The 21,399-nt window shown below is 41.6% G+C and overlaps 1 protein-coding gene across 1 annotated transcript in view; it reads left to right on the top strand.

Annotated features, from left to right (window-relative positions):
* caskin1 (CASK interacting protein 1) overlaps nt 1-21,399 on the top strand; it is a 702,390-nt gene that overhangs the window by 479,762 nt on the left and 201,229 nt on the right. The window contains exons 4-6 of the mRNA XM_060840179.1: nt 3,354-3,499; nt 11,520-11,615; nt 13,989-14,119. Of these exons, the coding sequence (XP_060696162.1) occupies nt 3,356-3,499; nt 11,520-11,615; nt 13,989-14,119 (371 nt within the window). The 5' untranslated portion in view covers nt 3,354-3,355. The remainder of the gene's footprint in view (nt 1-3,353; nt 3,500-11,519; nt 11,616-13,988; nt 14,120-21,399) is intronic.

Below are 21,399 nucleotides of genomic sequence, written 5' to 3' on the forward strand. Positions count from 1 at the left end.
CAACACTGCAGTGAGACCTTGCAGGACTTGTTTCATTGCCTTGCCTGAATGCCTCATGCACAATGTATATTCTGTTTTATTAAAGAGATTCTGCACAAGACGTCAGTAATTTCATGTGGTTAACTCCAATTATTGCTTTCTTTGGTTTTACAATTTACAAAATGCAATCTGTTCTCCAAGGTACAGCCTAGCTGAAATACAGTTATAACTGATTATGGTTAATATGGTTTGAACTGATTTGCCTGTCGATAGGTCTCCGTTCCAGTTTTCAGAGAGCACAGTTAGTTATGGTGTTTGAATTAACCCCGGTTCTTTATGTCTGGGCTGAGGTCTGAATGTGGTCCCAGGAGTGAAGGTTAAGGTGTTCTACAGAGGGGAGGGTACTCACACTTAAATGAATGCCAGTCAGTGCAAAATGCAATTTGGGTACTTGCCAGAGTCTACTATAGCCAGTGCAGTCGAGGATATTTAAACCAAACTGGACCTCTCGATCTGGGATAAAAGTGCTTTTGTGAGAGCACTTTGAGGACAATTCTGACTTTAGACATTAGTGTTAAGCAGGCAATAACCATCCATTCAACATAATCAGCTCCATTTCTCAATTTTAGAATCTGACTGAATAAGACAGCAATTGATCAGGTCACACAGGAAAAGAAGAAGGTCATTCAGCCCCTTCAGCCTGTTCCACTATTCAGTGAGATTATGGCTGAACTGTGGCTTAACTCCATATACCTGCTTTTGGCCCAGAACTCTTAATACCTTTGCTTAACATAAGTTTACCTCTGATTTAAAACTAACAACTGATCCAGCATCTGCAGCCAGTGTGGAAGAGAGTTCCAAACAACTGCCACCCTCTGTGTAGATGTGCTTCCTAACATCTCTCCAGAACCTAATTGCCGGATTGTGACCCCCTGGTTCTAAAATCCCCAACCAGTTTAATCTGTTATCAGTCCTGGGACTGTGCTATAAAAGTGAGGAACGTGAAGACACAATCCGTGAGGTGGTATGTCCCAATAAGTGTACGATTTTATCTTAACTGTAATGAAATTAAGAATTCAAAAAGAGAAAATTTATATTTCCAAAATATCAGAGTAGGCTATTGTAGTGCCTAACTCTGCTAATCCGATTTTCCATTATAACCGACTTTTCTTGAGTGAAATCATCACTGGCTGGAGTGTTATATAATCTATATCACAGTTTCTTTTAACGCAATGAGTAGCATTCTCACAAGAAAGTAAAAACCTACATTTATATATCACCTTTCATGGACTTAAGAAGTGCTTTAAAGGCTCTAATTCCTGTTTGAAGTGTAGACACTGACAGCATAGGAAATCTGGCAACCAATTTGCAAACAACATTGTATCAATTGACGAGATGATCTATTTATTAATGTTGATTATCTATAAATAGAGGCGGGACACCAAGGGGTTCTTCCCCATGCCTCTTTCAAATCTGTGTATCAGGGCAGAAGGGACCTTGATTTAATACAAAGCTTTCCAGATGTTTTTCCAGTGTGATTCCATTTCGCTGCACCAGGTTTATTGTGAGTCCAGGGTGAAAATTTGGAGGGTTGCTGAGTTTGGATTGTGGTGGGAGTGTGACAGGACAGATGAAGGCCTTCAGTTTGCTGTGTCAGTAGAGCATGATAGGAAGTGTTAAACTGCAGAGCTTTTTGAAAAAGCGCAATTACTATTTCACAGAACTTCTTTTTTGCAGCAGCAATTAGCCCTCGAAGATCTGTCAGTCATTTACCGTGAGAAAGAATGCATGGTTTAAACAGGTCTTTCACCTCTTAGCATTCAGCCTAAGCTCTACCACAGCCCTCACAGCCTCTTGCAACCTCAAAATCTGTCTTTTGATCCCAGTGGGGGTTGTGATCCATACTTTGTAAAGCCATGATTTAGTACCACATCTGAAAGTTGGAACCACCAACAATGCACACTCCCTCAGCACTGCAATGGGACCGTCAGTCTCAGTGATATGTTCAAGCTGCTGGGATAGGGATTGAACCCACAGGCAATATTTTAATGAACCAACGCAAGTGCGCAGCTTCCTGGAAGATACTGTGCAAGCCTTGTTCTAAGACATCCACTGCAATTGACATCAGTAGAGCAAATCAAAAACATGAAAGAAACTGGGCACTGAGGAAGTTGATTATTATTAAAAGGATCTACTCATTCAGAGGCAATAATGCCACAAAATGAGCGTACACAGAATCTTAGCCAGAGCTCAGTTGTCATTGCAGTGAAAAATTAGTTGGAATAACTTACTATAAAAGTATGATTTTAATGGATTCATGCGCAGTTTTGTCGTGTTGGAGAATTAAAATGTAATCTGGCAGTAAAAGTGTCACCACCGTGCATAAATCTTCATCCATTTTGCATATACCTTCAAAGTTGCAGGGAGATACAGTGATGTTCATTGCATATTCAGAGGGGAAAACTAATTACTAGTTCAAAAACGTCACGGTAAATTTATCATTTTGCTGCACAGAAATGTTGAATTGAATCGAATTGAATTTATTGTCATGTGTACCAAGGCACAGTGAAAAGCTTTGTCTTGTGAGCAATACAGACAGATCACAGAGTTAAGTAGCAAAGATAAGTAAATAATAGGTAAGCAGCAGCAAAATCAAGAACACAGGTGCAGGTGAATGTTAAGAGTTTTTGAGTTCATCCAGTATTCTGTTCAGAATACTACATTCAGAAACTGTTTCGAAACTGGCTGGTGTGTATGTTCAGGCCTCTGTACCTTCTCCTCAATGATAGAGGTTGTAGAAAAGCATTGCCAGGGTGGGATGGATCTTTGAGAATGCTGGCGGCCTTTCCTTGACAGCGGGCCTGGTACATGGATTCTGAAGATGGGAGGTTGGGCTTTGTGATTGTTCGGGTCAAGGCTGAACAGGTTTTTTTTTCAATCACTGAACTTAGATTGACTGTTTGTACATTTGGATTCCAGTCTATTTGCCCTTCAAAATTTTATTTCAATTCTATACCTTCTGTCCCATAAAGAGTAAGCATTTCCTGTACCACTGCAGAGCTACAATAAGAGGTGTAACAATACTGAAACTGGAATGCGTCCATTTTTTGGCCCAAGTTTACACTTGCTATTGGAAGATTGGGAAGGACATTCTTTGGGCACAATGCAACTAAGCCAAGTTGGACTTTATGGTAATTAGGACACAATTGAGGTATAACGAGGATGGGATCTATCATTGGCGGTTTAATTCCGTTGGGATGATTTGTCAGCTATATGTACTAAAAAAATTATTACCTGTGTACTATTGAAATAAATTAGTGAAATGTTTTGTGAGGTGAGTTAATCTTGTTTTCTTTTCTCCCTCCTGCCAATAGCTATGAGGCCGTTGCACTATGCTGCGTGGCAAGGGAAGGCTGAACCAATGAAAATGCTCCTGAAGGCAGGGTCGAGTCTCAACTCCCAATCAGATGAAGGCCAAATCCCATTGCACCTTGCTGCGCAGCACGGACACTATGAAGTGGTGAGGAGAGAACTTTTTCTGTGTCAGATATTTTCTGTTTCTCTCTTGAGTAAGATGAAGCAAAAGATGATTGAATTATGCGTGTGTTAAACAGATTTAATGGGCTAAACCTTCACCAAGGGAAGAAACAAGCCAAGGAGCAGAGTTCCTGATATGTTTCTTTTCATCTCCTGCAGTTTGCAAAGTCAATTTTTATGCCATGGAATTTTTTTAGTTGCAGGATCAAAGATTCCAACACACCATACAAAATGATACATTATCTCTGTTGCACCGTGACTGAAAACACTTGGCAAAAGAATTCTAAGGGTTTGAGGTGGATTCTTTTTTTAAACACAGCAAGTTGATGTGATTTCAGAATGCACTCCAGGAAAGGGGGCAGGTGGTGAGGAAACAGAGTCAGTTGAAACATTTGACTGGGAATTGGATTGTGCATGAAAAACGTTCAGGGTAATGAAGTTAGATAATTCACTCAAATGAGAAAAGGCATATACAACTTCAGGGAGTTTTAGTCTGCTTGAGGTTCCTTACTCAAGCCTGGATTGCTGAGGCTAGATAAACCTTAAACAGAGATCCGCCATCAAGTGTGCCTCAGGAGAAGGCTCAATCCTGGAATTCCTAATCTCAGATGTTACATTCCAATTTGTGGCTCCCAGTGTCGCTTCTGCACCACTGTCGCATTCTCAGCCGTGACTTGGAGGTGCCGGTGTTGGACTGGGGTGGACAAAGTTAAAAATCACACAACACTAGGTTATAATCCAACCTGATGAAGGAATAGCACTCCGAAAGCCAGTGCTTCCAAATAGACCTGTTGGACTATAACCTGGTGTTGTAGGATTTTTAACATTCTCAGCCATGTTACTAATCAGAGTGTGCAGGATTAGTGTGCCCGTTTATTGACTTTAACATTTGCAGTGGTCAGTGCGCCTGTTTATTGACCTTTAACATTTGTAGTGGTCAGTGCGCCTGTTTATTGACCTTTAACATTTGCAGAGGTTAGTGTGCCTGTTATTGACCTTTAACATTTGCAGAGGTTGTATCCACAAAACCCCTGAGGCTACCTGTCTGCTTTACAGCTGGTGTTGTTTGCGAAGTAAAATTGAAATGCTTCTACCATGCCCTGCTGAAATTCAATGCTTTTGACTCCATCTGCCCATGAATAGCCACCTAGTGTACAGGAACTGGCAGTCTGTGTATCTCAACTACAGCTGCTGGAAACATCCTTTCAACAGTGGCATCCAAGAAGAAAAGAAAGCCTTTGATGCTAAATGGGAACTGATTTGCTCTTTGGGTATCTCAATATGTCCTTTTCAGTCTCATTTGTCAAGAGTTATTATATGAAAGACAAAGCACAAAGTGGCTGTGACATTCTTCATCATAAGAGTCCTGTCGAGCAGGAAGGAAAAGCCAGGCAAGATCAAACAGGAAGCTGAATGAAGGGATTTGGTTCCAGTTCAATAATTTTCATTTCAAAATATCATGAAATGTCAAAGAATTACCTGTAGCCTTGTGTGACATGATGCCAAATCACTGAAATGGTTCACCCAAAGTAGGTACATTTGAACTCTCCCTTTCTTCTTGCCCTCAGATATTTCCGATTCTGTACAATGGATGATGTTTATTCATTTGTGCAGATTCTGCACAACCTAAGGAACTGTATGAAATGATGTATGAATGTCGCACTTTCACAGGGGAAGGCATCTATGACTGGCATTTAAAATGCCCTGATGCCATTTTAAACCAGAAACCTGGATAGGTGCAAAAGCAAAATACTAAAGCAGGAAATCTGCAATAGAAACAGAAATTGCTGGAACTACTCAGTGGGTCACCAGCATCTGTGGGAAGAGAAACAGAGCTAACGTTTCATACTGCTGGGAAAAATTAGAAATGTAACAGGCCTTGCGTCAGGCAATTAGGTGACTGTAGAAAAAGACTAAGAGCACGATTTTAGCAATATAACGGGAAACATTAACTGATTGAAGTGTTGCTGGGACAGACTTAAAGGGAGTGGAAATTAGACAGTTGAGAAACAAATGACTTGTTAACGTGAAAGGGATGGCCTAGTGTTATTATCGCCACACCATTAATCCAGAAACCCAGATAACATTCCGGGGACTGGGTTCAAATCCCACCATGGCAGGTAGTGGAATTTGAATTCAATAAAGAAGACTGGCGTTAAGAGTAATTGTCAAGGGAGAGGAAACATCCATCTGGTTCACTAATGTCCTTAGGGAAGGAAACTGCCACCCTTACCTGGTGACTCCAGGCCCACAGCAATGTGGATGACTCTTAACTACCCTCTGGCTAATTAGTGTTGGGCAATAAATGAGATGTTCTCATCCTGTGAATAATAAAATCACTATTAAAGAGATATGAATAGTTGAAAGAATGGACTACCATCCAAAAGCGAAAGCAACAAGACTAAGATCAAAGCTTTTAAAGAAATGGAAGCAAAATGAGTGGACAGAGTCATTGGTCTGAAATTACTGGATGCAGGGTTGAGTCCAGAATGATGTGAAGGGTGCAAGTGACAGATTCCTGAGACTTATGGTGATGTGTCGTTGTGACTAAGCAGAACTGGGCTTGTTGTTCAAGTACAGGCCTATGAGCTAGAGTTTCGTTTCTGTGTTTAGTCGTTCCAAGATCTCCAACATTTCAGAATCATTTTGTGTTCTAAGCACAGCAGCTGCATAATGACACAGAATTCTGGACAGAACTAGGAAGACCCCAGCAGAAGGAATTTGGTAGCCACCTTGCTGAGTTCGATGTCAATTAGAATTCTACCGATTCATCCAGCCATTTGACTCCCCCTACCCCATTCAAAATGGGCATCAATTCCTTTTACTCTTCACCACCATTTACCCTAATGGAATGGACCCATCTGAGGGTGGCACGGTGGCTCAGTGGTTAGCACTCACAGCGCTAGGGACCCAGGTTTGATCCCTGCCTCGGACGTTTGTCTGTGTGGAGTTTGCACATTCTCCTTGTGTCTGCGTGGGTTTCCTCCGGGTGCTCCGGTTTCTTCCCACAATCCAAAGATGTGCAGGTCAGGTGAATTGGCTATGCTAAACTGCCCATCGTGTTAGGTGCATTAGTCAGGAGTAAATGTAGGGGAATGGGTGTGGGTGGGTTATTCTTCGGAGGGTCGGTGTGGATTTGTTGGGCCAAAGGGCCTGTTTCCATACTGTAGGGAATCTAATCTAATCATCCTTTCTGTCGGAATGTTTTCTGAATAAGTGGAGGACACTGAGTTTTGCAGGGCCCTGGTGCAAGAATCTTGTTATAGCCCCTGAAGGATGCGAGTGACGTGCAAAGTTCTGATAAATTCCCTGCATTGTATTGTTAGGCTGACAGAGCACCCTGCTGCACGGATCCTCCCAGCCTGGTGTTACTTCACAACTCTGTCTAATCCTCTCTACTGCTCATCAAACTTCCCGAACTGCTCAATAATTACCATAGCGATTTCTCGGATTGCATTGATGTGGGAGCGCAGAGACCCAGAGAGGCCCCTTAACTCTGTTTCACTTTTCAATTAGATTATGCCTGATCTCAATCTTGATTCTATTTGCCCACCTTTCTTCCAAATCCTTTAATACTTTTCTCAAGCAAAGATCTTTCAGTCTCAAAGTTTTACAGTTTTCACTTGAAGCCTATTCTCAAAGGCCTTGCTGAGGAAAAGATTCAAGATTTTGACATTTCTTTTATGTGAAAAACTGTTTCCTGTCATTAGAATGTGCTTCCCAGAGGTAATAAATATCCTGTTGTCTATTCCATAAACTCCTTTAATCATCTTAAAAACATCAAATACCTCAACCCTAAATCTTTTATACTCAGGGGGTTTCAGAGCAGGATTATATAAGCTGTCCTCATAAATTAACCGCTGTTAGTCAAAGTATTATGTAAAGGTATGGGTGTTGGGTTAGTTCAGTTGGCTATTGATTCATTCATCACATGAAAGAATCAAGAAAAAAAAATCTGAAATACCAGACTTCCCAAAGATATGGGGAAAGCACTTTTTGAAATCTCGGATGGATGTATTCCTGTATATAGTTCAGTCCACACAGAAAACAGAAGCAACAGTTGGAGCATGAGAATCAACCTGGATGTGACGCAAGGACAAGGGAAGTACTTCTACCCGTTACAGATTTTTGAGTGGCCTTGGATGTAAGGCAGAGGCAGTCAGTGTCAGGGGAGAGTGGCTTTCCTGCTTTTCTGTATCTAGTCCTGTCAGGCATTTTTGAGTTAGCCAGGTCAGAGGCACAACAACTATTCACCTACAAGAGGCAGGTAACCAATTGAAGCAACAATGGGGCCATGAAGATGCAGAATGGAATTTACCCATTGGGTGTTGGGGCTGAAACATGACTGATGTAACACAGAGGTTCCCCTTCAGAGAATGGAGGGGATGATCAGTACTCCAGAAATTGTACCAATGACCACAGCCACAGCCACAACAGTGGCAGCTGTGTACATTCATAGTTGAAAACTGTTCAAAATGTGAAAGGTTGCTCCATTCTGAGTTGGCCTCAGCAGATGCTGACATCTCCATGCTGAAAGAGCACAGCCTCTGTCCTCAGTTAGATAGCAAGTCCATTCCACATGTGGTGCATGTGAAGAACGGAAATCGATATCAGTACCAAAGTTACCTTTTACTAGTTTGTACTTATGTCTTCTTGCAAAATTATAATTGGATTTGATTTTTGACACTCTTTATAATCTTGTGTACATTTTTAAGATTGCCTCTCCAATGTCTGATACCGAATGAATGTTCAGATTTTTGACCAGTGCCTGACTCTTCCACTCTCCTTGGGCCTTTTGATGTACAAGTCAAACAGCACAACACACCTTTGTTTGGGAATAACTTGATCTTGTCCAACAGGAACCAGGCACTCGCAGATATAACAGGTTGGGGAAAAGTGTAGATGATATATAAATGTTAACTAGTGACAAAAATTGTTTTATAGCTTTCAGGACACCCAGAGTCAGGGTTTCATCAGCTTGCATTCCAGGGTACACCTATTCTATATAAACATATATATGTTATTATACTACAGTTGTTATGGGTCCTGTAATAAAATCACCAGTTAATCTGTAATAAACGTAATGTTTGTTTTGAACCTTGGTGTCCTGACTCTATATTTTGGACAGTGGTCAATCACATGCAGTGAAAGACCCAAATCATTCCACTTTTTCTGGATATCTTATATAGGGATGAAATATCAGCAGAGTAACAAGTTCATATTGCTTCACCTTTTCTATGCCAATGGGCTGAAAAGTGGCAGATGGAGTTTTATTCAGATAAACACAAGGTGCTGCATTTTGGGAAGGCAAATCTTCGAAGGATTTATACACTTAGTGGTAAGGTCCTAGGGAGTGTTGCTGGATAAAGAGACCTTGGAGTGCAGGTTCATAGCTACTTGAAAGTATAGTCACAGGTAGATAGGATAGTGAAGAAGGCGTTTCTTTTATTGGTCGGAGTATTGAGTACAGGAGTTGGGAGGTCATGTTGCGGATGTACAGGACATTGGTTAGGCCACTGTTGGAATATTGCGTGCAATTCTGGTCTCCTTCCTATTGGATGTTCTGAAACTTGAGAAGGTTCAGAAAAGATTTACAAGGATATTGCCAGGGTTGGAGAATTTGAGCTATAGGGAGAGGCTGAACAGGCTGGGGCTGTTTTCCCTGGAGCGCTGGAGGCTGAGGGGTGACCTTATTAGAGGTTATAAAATCATGAGGGGCATGGATTGGGTAAATAGACAAAGTCTTTTCCCTGGGGTTGGGGGAATTCAGAACTAGAGGGCATAGGTTTAGGGTGAGAGGGGAAAGATATAAAAGAGACCGAAGGGGCAATGTTTTCACGCAGAGGGTGGGTACGTGTGTGGATTGGGCTGCCAGAGGAAGTGATGGATGCTGGTACAATTGCAACATTTAAGAGGCATCTGGTTGGGTATATGAATAGGAAGGGTTTGGAGGGATATGGGCCAGGTGCTGGCAGGTGGGACTAGATTGGGTTGGGATATTTGATCGGCATGGACGGGTTGGACAGAAGGGTCTGTTTCCATGCTGTACATCTCCATTGACTCTATGGTTCTATTGCTAAATCTTACAGCACTGTAGTCAATTTAAGTATTAATTACACTATATGTGCTCCGCAACTAGCTCTGACGATTGTAAATATTCTTAACCCTGAAAAGAAACTCAAACTAAAAGGAAAACTGAAATGTCGTATATACTTGTGTACAGGTCAAATTTTGAAGATGGTTTTTTAAAGCTGAAATTAGGGAGTCGACTAATATACAATGTATTGTTTTCATGGGGATGAAATTCATGCTTTGTATGAGTCAAAAAATGGACAAACAAGAGCCAGATCTCCATATAAAATAATAAACAACAAAAGGAAAAAGAATTATGGCCATTATTGAATAGTTATTGTCTCCATTCTGCTTGCTATGGGAGAATGGTCCAGTACTCCCTCTGTATCCATGGGGGGGGGGGGTATGTTCCAAGACCTACTGCAGAAGCCAGAATCTGCAGGTAGGTGCGAACCTATTCATTTCAATGGGAAATTTACCTTCCCAGCAGCCCCCTGTCTCTGATTCTGGAATGTTCCCTGTAATATATTTGGGCCATGGTGAACCACAGGTAACTGAGACAGCAGAAACCAACCCCGCAGATACGGCGATCGTTCTGTACCATCGTAACATTACAGTAATTCTGAAAACTGGAGCGGAGCACGACGGCTGCAGACTGAGAGACCTGGAATGGAACAGTACGACCGGCAGACTTGAAAGCCAGAGCAGAGTGCAATGGGCAGGCACACTGACACATAAATGTTGCTCTGTAACTATGAAGAACTAGGGTCGACTTGTACATGATATATATAGAAAATACAAGATTTTTTGGCCAAAATAAGGGGTTGACTTATGCATGAGATCAACGTACACACGAGTATATACAGTATATCTTTTAAAGCTGTAGATGTGTTGGCTGGTTCAATGTGCCTGTCTTGATTTTTAAATTCATTAATCTCAGTTCGGCTGATGTTGCACAGTACAAATACTATGTACTTCATAAGTTACCAATCGCCTCCCCCCCCCCCCAGTCTTCAAAGTATGTATTCTGTATTATGTATTCTGCTGCATTTGCTTTTTTATTAGCTTGCTCATTGTCTCTCTTTCTTGTCTCTTGCTTGTCTATGTTGCACACATGCCTTTCCATTATTATGACTAATTCTGATCATTATTTATGAATATGTGCTTTGAGCACCCTCAGCCTGTTTAATTGTTGAGACTGTTGAGCAGTTAAATTCAACCCATTCTCAATCAAATTCACTAATATAGTGGTTAATTTAATCAAAGTTTCCTAGTACCCAATACCACTTACCAGGAGATTAAGTATCATTACAAAGACTGATATTCACCTAACCACCGATAGAGCCTATTATATTGTTAATTGAAATTCCAGTATAAAATTGGAAATCTATTTTTTGAAAATGCTGGTTGTCTGGAAATATTTGGAGCAAATCATGCAACTCTCAGCCTCTGCACTCAGAGCATTGTATGGGCTCAAGAAGTCATGTGCTCCATAAAGTTAATGAACACTTATCTCCTTCTTAACAGGACTGCTTTATAATCTTTTGCCATTTATAAGAAAATATTTATATCTGACAAAGAGTCATACTAGACATGAAGTATTAATTCTGTTTCTCACTCTAAAGATCTGCCAGACCTGCTGAGTTACTCCAACACTTTCTCTTTTTATTTCTAAAGCTGTTGCAGACCCTCCTGGTGGTTTCCCCCATCTGATTTGTTAAGTTTGAGGATCAGTTTCTTTGGGCCCTCTTCCTCCCCCCACCCAAAACTTTACTGAAAAGGCTTAGTTGCAACCCTATTTCCTGGCCTAAATTGGGCTTTCACCACAGTCACAAGAGCAAAGCAGGAGAATACCCAAGGAAATACTGTGATGGTATAAATTGAGAAAGGACCCAACTAAATCCCATGTTTTCTTCTTTTTTTTGTGTTAGTCCGAGATGCTTTTGCAACATCAGTCAAACCCGTGTATAGTGGACATTGCTGGAAAGACACCTTTGGATCTGGCCTGTGAATTTGGCAGAGTTGGGGTAAGTTCAGTGTTGTCAATTATCACCACTGTAGGATATTATTAGCTATTGCAGTCTGGTAATGTCCATCATGGTTTTAAGAGTTTCAGTAAAGTCTGAAAATGAGCTCTCTGTTTTAAGTGCTGTGCCTTCCTTTGAGAAATCAGGAATTCCAGTGTTCATTCTGGGGAGAGAACAAAATGGTAGCAAACAGCCCCCCTCCTAAAAATAGCTTGGTGCAGTTATTTTGGTGATTTAGAATTCCATTCCAACTGTTTCAGCCCTGCTCACAGGTTGTATTTAAGGAAAATCTGTAATTGTGTTCATTTCCTGCAAGCCATACAGCATGTGTTCTGTTTTCTTTTTATATACCTCAGATCTGAGGTACTAGTGTTGATACATGTGTCCTACTTAGGTAACGGGGAGAAAGTGAGGACTCAGATGCTGGAGATCCGAGCTGAAAAATGTGTTGCTGGAAAAGCGCAGCAGGTCAGACAGCATCCAAGGAGCAGGAGAATCGACGTTTCGGGCATAAGCCCTTCTTCAGGAAGATTCCTGAAGAAGGACTTATGCCCGAAACATCGATTCTCCTGCTCCTTGGATGCTGCCTGACCTGCTGTGCTTTTCCAGCAACACATTTTTCAGCTCCTACTTCGGTAACATCTGACACCTCTTAGTTGTGAGCTGTCTCTGAGCTGTGAAACCTGTCAGCCTGGCAACAGGTTCCACACCAAGTTATGATACCACACCAAGTGATGATGCCTGCAATATACTCAGAAACCGTGGCCATCATGTTCCAGACCAACCAACAATTCAGGGCTTTTCTGCAGGAAATCCACAGGAAATGTCTTAGAGCTCAGCAATTCATAGCTTTATGGATGAGCTTACTTAATAATGCAGTAATCTGAGCGATATACATGAGCTCCGTCTGCACACCAAACCTTGTTACCATGACAATTACAAAAGAACATTCCTGGCTTACAATCCAAGATACACCTAGCAGGCCAGGCCTTTCTCACCTCTCATTTTCCATTCTCCGATTTTAATTGCTCAACCATGCTCTACCTTTAGCCATCAAAGCCGCATTCTGGGACTCCCTCCTGAAACATCTTCTTCATTTTCAAGCCTACCTTTTGATCAAGCTTTCAACTGCCTCATGTTGCTCAATATGAAATTTGGTTTGATTATTGTTCCTTAGAAGAAACTTAGGTTTTATTAGTATCCAAGCCAATTGGAAGCTAGGACATATTCGTTTTTCTTTGTGAGAAGATGGTTAGTTTCAATAAGAAGTAGGAACAGGAGTCGGCCATTTGGCCCCTCGAGCCTGATCCGCCATTAAGTAGGATCATGGCTGATCTGACTTTCCTCATATCCATTTTTTTGCATTTTCCCTGTAACCCTTGATTCCCCTCCTGATCAAATATCTGATTAAATATAAACAAGGACTCTTCCCCCACAGCTCTCTATGACCAGGAGTTCCAACAACTCACAACTCTCTAAGAGAAGCAATTTCTCATCATTTAAACTAAATTGGCCCCCTTTATTCTGAGGCTGCCCTCTGGCCCTAGTCTCCCTCAGGAGAGGAAACATTCTCTCAGCATTTACCCTGTCAAGCTCCTTAAGAATCCTCAATGTTTCAATGAGATCACCTCTCATTCTTCTAAACTTCAGTGAGTAGATTCCCAACCTGTTTCGCCTTTGTTTACAAGACAATCCCCCTATACCGGGGATCATCCTAGTGAACCTTCTCTGAACTGCTTTTAATGAAATGATATCTTTCCTTAAATAAAGATACCAACAGTGCTCCAGATGTGGTCTCACCAATATCTTTCACAGTTGCCTACTCTTACACACCCCTGCCTTGAAATAAGGGGCAACATTCCATTAGCCTTCCTGATCACCTGCTGCACTTTCATGTACAAGTACCCCCCAATCCCTTTGTGTTGCAGCTTTCTGCTATTTTTCTCCTTTTAATTAATATTCTGTTCTTTTGATGTCCCTTCCAAAATGAACAACTTCACATTTTCTCACATTATGCCCCATTTGCCAGCTTTTTGCCCGCTTGCTTAACATGTTAATATTTCTCTGTGAACTGTTTGTATCCCTGTCCCAACTTGAGGAGTTTATTGACAAGCTCATTCAAACTCCCTCATCTAAGTCCCAAGTTAGTGGGAAACTGTTACTGTTTTATACGTACTCAAAGTCAGTTAACGTCTGCCACCTGATTCTCTGACATTAAACAAAGACATCAACAACCCTAAACAAAATGATCAGACGTTAACACATAGGACATTTTACTGCTCTATATAAATAGAAGTTGTTGTCAGTTCTTTGAGTGATATGTTGGTTATTCGAATGTTAGTGTTCACTGAATCTCTCGGATATTTCATTCAGGTGGTACAGTTACTCCTAAGCAGTAACATGTGTGCTGCTCTTCTTGAAGCAAAGCCTGGGGACATCACTGATCCCAATGGAACCAGCCCTCTACACCTAGCTGCCAAGAATGGACATATCGACATAATAAGGTTAGCTCCCTCCACCATGTTTCCTGTTCTATTTCCCTTCAAGGCTTTTGAAGTAGTTTCAAGGTGGTCTTTTTGTCTCCTCCTGCTAAACTGTCACTCAAAAACCAATTAGTAACAATCAAAGATAAAGATAATTGGAAAATTAATTGTTGATGTGGAGGTAATACATTCAAGAGTGTCTCATTACATTACCCAATGTTATAATGTTTTCTTGTGAAGATGAGTCATATTGGACTCAAAACTCTGTTTCGCTCTGCACGATGCTGCCTGTCCTGTTGACTTTCTCCAGCATATTCTGTTTTTATTTTAGATTTCCAGTATCCTTGCTTTTTATTATAGCCTGTTAGAATGTGCTGCTGACCAATACTTACTCCAACCTCTCTTGTTTCTTTGGATTTCTGTGTACCCAAGGTGTGTAGGACAGTAGGGATGGGCTGAATGTTTCAGGCTAGCCTACCTGGTTAAGAAGGAGGCAACACATTGACTTACCTGATGCCTGCTTAACTTTTTGCTGTTAGATTTTGAGGTTTTCAGGTAGGCTGGGTTTGCCTGGTGTGCATTCATTCGCACGTCATAAATATTTGTAACACGCCAGGCCGTTGTGGTTTTGTAAACTAGCAACAGGAAAGACTTCTCTCCACAAACCCAACTGGGTATATATGAGGTGTGTACCCAGGGGATAGACCTCCGGGTGAGGACCCATTTCTTTAGTTATTTGGCTCCTTTGTAACCCAGAGTTGATAAAATGTGGAGCTGGAAAAAGCACAGCAGGTCAAGCAGCAGCCGAGGAGCAGGAGAGTCAATGTTTCGGGAAGAACTCTTCATCAGGACCCACAACCCAAGCTGTTACTATACACAAATGCTTGGCATTCAGGATGAGCCTTTCACAGTCATATGCAGTCTCATGTGTGATTAAATGTTTACAGTGTTACAAGTGAAGCCCAACAAGCTTGCTCATGTGAATTCAAAGGGGCACCTTTTGTGGCTGTGTTCTTGTCCCATGCAGGCTTTTGGTAATCAATTATAAGCTGTGCTGGTTTTCCTGGTTGTGTTGAAAGGTTGGTGACCTGATGATGCTGTTGATTGTAACAGTTCCTTTTAAATTTCACCTGTGATCTCTGGTTGGTGTATGAAAGGCACTGCGGTGTCAGTAATGCTACACTGGTAACTGAAATAATGGGTGTGACTGCAAATAAGGCTTCCAACCTCCTGTGTTGCAATCCTCATCAGTAGCAACCTGGCAATAGCTCACTCACACTCAGGGGCAAGAAGGATTGACTGGACAGTGGCACATACCTTGGCAGAGCAAGGGTGAATCGTTCGTCCCTTGGGCTGGATTATCTTGGGCTTCCCACAGGCATTGACCTCTGCAGCCGCCTCTTCCCAGGCTGCTTTGTCACTCAAGATGGCCTCTTCTTGCCAACCAGAGAGAAAAGAACATCCTTCGCTCTTGAAGAATCTGCAGGAGGTACCATTTTTTGCCCGGTCTCTGTCATCTCCAGGAGTGACTGGTGATGATGAGTAGAGGTTTGGTGGTGCTCCTTCTAAATACGGCATCCAAAATCTGACCTAACATTGAGCCTGGGTTCCTCCTGCATTTTGGACGTGCCATGACAGTTAGCTTCCAAAGAGAAAATTCTGCCCAGTGGTAACTAATCAGTAATCAATACGTGCACACAAAGCATTGCGGGCTTGACCCTTGCTCATTGTATTTTCAATAACTAAAATTGAAGAGCGAGATAGTTCTGATTGTAATATTTACTACAACCACTGCACCACAAGGGGTGCTTATATAGCAGAGATGGTGTTACACATCTTTGGAACAGGTGTGACTTCAATCTGGGCTTCCTGGCTCAGTAGTAGGGACATTCCCGCTGCATTACAAATACTATCTTATTGTTGACACCAATATTAAACTTAGTGTTACTGATGATATGGACAGGATTGGAGTAGATCTGACCAATTCTTACAGAAGGTGCTGGGAAGAGCGGGAAATGATGGAGAATGAATTTTAATGTGGATAATTGGACAATGTGTAAGGAGGCAAGAATTCTGTAAGCTGTGTAATTAATGAGCTTGATGGGTATCATGTTGGGAGAATGTCTCCCCTTGTGAAAGCATCTACAACTGACAAACACAGTTTCAGCATAAGAGGTGTCATATAGTCTCCCATATAAGACCGAGGTGAGGAGAACTTTTTTGGACCAGAGGGATGTTTGTTCATTGAATATATTCAAGAACATTGGCTCATTGAATATATTCAAGACTGAATAAGACCAATTGTTGGTCTATGAGGGAGTCAAGGATTATGGGAGCCAAGCGGGAAATCAGAGGGAAGGCCACAATTGGATCAACCATGTGCTTAGTGAATGTTGGACCAGAATTGAGATGCATATGGCCTATACTTGCCCCTTTGGTTGGGAATGCAAATTGATCACCTCACAAAGGAAGGATATATGTGATTAGACTGAGGTTTCCCAGTGATTAAGGGTGACAGGGTCAATAGAGACAGAAACTATTTTCACAGGTCAGTGAGACTGGAACTAATTGTGCGGAATAGGGTATAGCCAGACCTTACTGGAGTGAAATGAAGAGACGCCTTCTCTTACAAACAGTTTGAAACACTCTTGAACAAAAAGCAATTGATTCCAGGTTAATTGTAAGCTTTAAAGATTAGATTTACGTTATCCAAAAAAATGTGGAGGAAGCACTGATTGAAAGCCAAACTATTCCAGTGCTTTCTGGCCCAGCTTGCATCTTAAATAAACTTGAGCACATTAAAAACTCTTCTACTTGGGCCCTAACTAACGCCAAGTTCCATTCGCCCATCGTCCCTGTGCTGTCTTGCCAGTTGGACTCTAAATCCAACAATGCCCCATTTTAAAAAATGTGTGTCATTCTTACATGGCTTCAACCGCCTGCCACCTCTGGAACATCAAACAGCCTTCCTAGTTCTTTGCACTGGTCTCATTCTGTTCAGGGCTGAGTTTGATCGGTCCACATTTTTGGTGTTCATGCTTTCGGCTGCTAGGGCCCTTACCTCATGAAATTTACTCCCTCTTCATTCTTGATGCCCCTTTAGCCTAGCTTTTGATTTAACTGCCTTTATCTCTCCTTACGTAGCTGTTTATCAAACGTTTTGTGATAATGCTGCTATGAAGCACTCTGGGGCATTCCGCATTTTCAAAGGAGCGATATAAAGGTAATTTTTGAGGTAACTTGTGCATTGCACAAATACCATTAGGTACACACAAAAGTTTCTGCTGACCAGATTGTGTAGATCGAGTTGAGCTTGCTTTGCATATTTATACAAAGTCATTGTTGATTATGGTTTAGTATTTCTTATCTGGAAACCAAATAATGCAGCATCTACAAACATTACACCATTAACAATTTTTTCACAGACATGAAAATTGGTACCTGGCAACACAACTACTTAATTTGCTTTGCCAGTAATTAGAATTTTATCTTGAAAAATCTAAATGACAATTTTATGACTTGTATTTTATGACTGATGCATTTTTTAAGAAGGGTAGTTAATTGATGAAGGTTTGCTTGTATTTATTTAATATTGCTCTCTATATTTAACCAAATGATTTGTCTTTATAAGTCTATTTAAATAAATGCATTAGCAGCTGTATGTATGTTCAGTGTATAATACATCCATTTTAGATGGTTATGATAGTGTCACATCAGGCTGCATTTACTGTTAGATTTTGCTATAATTAAGGGCAAATGGTCATGTAAGTATCCAAGAGCAGATTGTAGATCAAAATCACCAAGGGAGCAAGGATTAGAGACTCAGGGCGATAGCAATACAGATTTTACACCAACTGCTGTGCCTGTCTTTTAATGATTCATAATAGACTCAATTTCTCATTTTATAATACGTATCACTTCTGATGATTGGAGAGATAATGTCTTCTATGAGACTGCTACTAAACAAAATAGTTCTCCAAAGTATGAACTTGGAACAGCATTAAAATAAAAACAATGTTCAGCATCGCACTTGGGCTGAAGAGAAACTGACTTTGATCAGGATCACTCTATCTAGTTGAGAAAGTTTGTTCATGTAGAGACAGGAGAACCAAACCTGTGAACATTGACTGTCACTCCCCACTCAAAGATTGCACGCTCAATAATGAGCCATAAAGCTGGAGGGTTTATATTTGAGATGTGAGTACTGCTCTGGGTTGGCAGTTTGGTGTGGAAATCATGGAGTGCTGTATTGTCAGAGGTGCTGTCCTTCAGGAATCAAGCAAACACTCTACCTACCTTCTCAAATGGATACCAAAGCTTCTGAGGTGATATTTCAGATCTCTGAAAGGGTGAAGCATGCAGATTTGTAGGAGTGCAGAGTGCAGTTGATCTCCATTTCTAAAAGGACAGGCAAAAAAACGTTGTTTATTGGAGATATCCAAAATACTGAGGTCTTTTATGAAATCTTTGCATCCTCTTCAGTCACAGGCAAGGTCCCAGAGGACCGGAAAATAGCCAACATTGTTCTTTTGTTTAAGAAAGGCAACAGGGATAATCTGGCAAAATTAAGGCTGGTGAGCCTTACATCAGTGGTAGGGAAAATATTGAAGAAGATTCTTATGGATAGAATTTACTCACAGTTGGAAAAGTATGGACTTATTAGTGATGGCTTTGTGCAGGGAAGTTCATGTCTCACAAACTGGACTGAAATTTTTGAGCAAGTGACAAAGGTGATTGCTGAGGGCAGGGTGGTAGATGTTGCCCATAGCAAGGCCTTTGACAAGATCTCTCATTGGCAGGCTTATACAAAAGATGAAGACTCATGGGATCTGCAGTGAGCTGGTAAGATAGACACAGAATTGGCGTAATCATAGAAGACAGAGTCGTGGTGAAAGGGTGTTTTTTTTGACTGGAGATCTGTGACCTGTAGGTTCCACAGGGATCGATAGTGGAACCCCTGTTGTCTGTAATATATATATATATATAAATGATTTGGAAGAGAGTGCAGGTGACCTGATTAGTGAGTTTGCAGATGACACAAAGATTGCGGGGGGGGGGTGATGTGGATAGTGAGGAGGATTGCCAGATAATACAGCAGGGTATAGAGAGGCTGGAGATTTGGATGGAGGAATGGAAGATGGATGTTAATCCAGACAAACAAATCTTCCAAATGATTTGGAAGACCCAATGTAAGGGGGAAGTCGACAGTAAATGGCAGAGCCCATAGTAGCATCAACATATAGATGGATCTACGTGCACAGGTCTACCATTCTTTGAAAGTAGCAATACAGTGGACAAGGTGGCCAAAAGGACTTATGCCATGCTTGCCTTCATTGATCAGGACATAGAGTATAAAAATGAGCAAGACATGTTGCAACTGTATAGAAATTTAGTTAGGCTCCATTTGAAAAAGTGTACAGTTCTGGTCACCACCCTCCCAGAAGGGTGTGGAGGCTATGGAGAGGATATAGAAACTGTTGCATGGTTTAAGGGTATTAGCTATGAGGAGAGTTTGAACCAACTTGCTTTGCTTTCACTTGAACATTGGAGGGTAAGGGGCCACCTGTTAGGAATTTACAAAATTATGAAGGGCATGGATAGAATGGATAGTCAAAGTCTTTTTCCCAGGGTAGAAACAGATAAGGTAAAAGGGGTAAGTTCAAAGGAGATGTGAGAGGCAAGTTTTTTGACACCGAGGATGGCGAGTGGAGGTGGTGGAGACAGATACAATAGCAACATTTAAGAAGTAGCTTGGCAGATATATGAATAGGCAGGGAATAAAGAGATAATGACTGAGTGGAGGCAAAAGCTTTTTAGTTTAGAAAGGTGTTATGTGTTGGCACAGTCTTGGTGGCTGGAGGGCCTGTTCCTGTGTTGTAATGTTCTTTGTTCTTTGTATGTGTTTCCCTTCCGAACCACTCTCCACCCTCTCCACTTTTATGATGTTCCTTCAAACAGAACTCTGATCAATTTTGAGACAATCTTCCATTACCTCTTTTGGCTACAGGTATCAATCATTGTCAGAGTCATCCTGCAAAGTGCCCTGGAACACCTTATTGCATTAAAGTGATATATAATTGCAAGCCATTCATATTATTGTGGTATGGGTTTTGAAAGAGCTTCAGATTGATTTTGTTTCATTTGGTAGTGAGAACTGACACAGAGCAGGACACTGAGCACTTCAATCACCTGATGAAGGAGCGTCGCTCCGAAAGCTAGTGTGCTTCCAATTAAACCTGTTGGACTATAACCTGGTGTTGTGTGATTTTTAACTTTGCCCACTTCTATTGTGTGATTCTTCAAATGGATGTGCAACCCGGTGTTTGATTGAACCTGGATTTGGCAAACTTAACAGAGTGAAGATTGAATCCTATCGAGACCGGAATACCTGCACTGTCCCCTTCAAACATCAACATGGCAACATTTACAAAGAAGCAAATCTTCACAGTACACCCAACACAAAAAGAAGAGAACTTGTATTTCTGTAGCACCTTTTGCAATGTCAGTACATTTGAAAATGCTTTACAACCAATCATTTTGAAATGTGGTTCAATTAGATTAGATTACTTACAGTGTGGAAACAGGCCCTTCGGCCCAACAAGTCCACACCGACCCGCCGAAGCGCAACCCACCCATACCCCTACATTTACCCCTTACTTAACACTAAGGGCAATTTAGCATGGCCAATTCACCTGACCCGCACATCTTTGGACTGTGGGAGGAAACCGGAGCACCCGGAGGAAACCCACGCAGACACGGGGAGAACGTGCAAACTCCACACAGTCAGTCGCCTGAGTCAGGAAATGAACCCGGGTCTCAAGCGCTGTGAGGCAGCAGTGCTAACCACTGTGCCACCGTGCCGCCCACAAATTGTAGGAAATACAGCAATCAATTTGCAGGCAGTAAGGTCTCACAAACAGCAATGTGATAATGACCAGATAATCTGGTGATCAAAGGGATTAGTATTAGTCAGGATATCAGGGAGAAGAGTTTACTGCCAATGTTTAAAGAAGTACCACAGATCCCTCAGCACTGCCTGCCAATTGTTTTTTTCCCTAAATCACTGGCCTCAGAAGTCAGAGTGTCACCCACTGAGTCACCGGAGCATGCAGAGCTAGCGATGTCTTTTGTTGTTGTGTCACCAATCCTGACTGGTTGTCATTGTCACTCCTCGAAACTCTGAGGAGCCGCACCTCTTTGCAAGTGAGATTACTGTCACGGTTCTCTGCTATTTGCAACGCAGATGTTGTCAGGCATCCTCTCATCACCAAACCGCACTTTTCTCCCGGAGTCAGAAGGCA

The sequence above is a fragment of the Hemiscyllium ocellatum genome, chromosome 20, assembly GCF_020745735.1.
Source record: "Hemiscyllium ocellatum isolate sHemOce1 chromosome 20, sHemOce1.pat.X.cur, whole genome shotgun sequence".
NCBI classification, from domain to species: Eukaryota; Metazoa; Chordata; class Chondrichthyes; order Orectolobiformes; family Hemiscylliidae; genus Hemiscyllium; species Hemiscyllium ocellatum.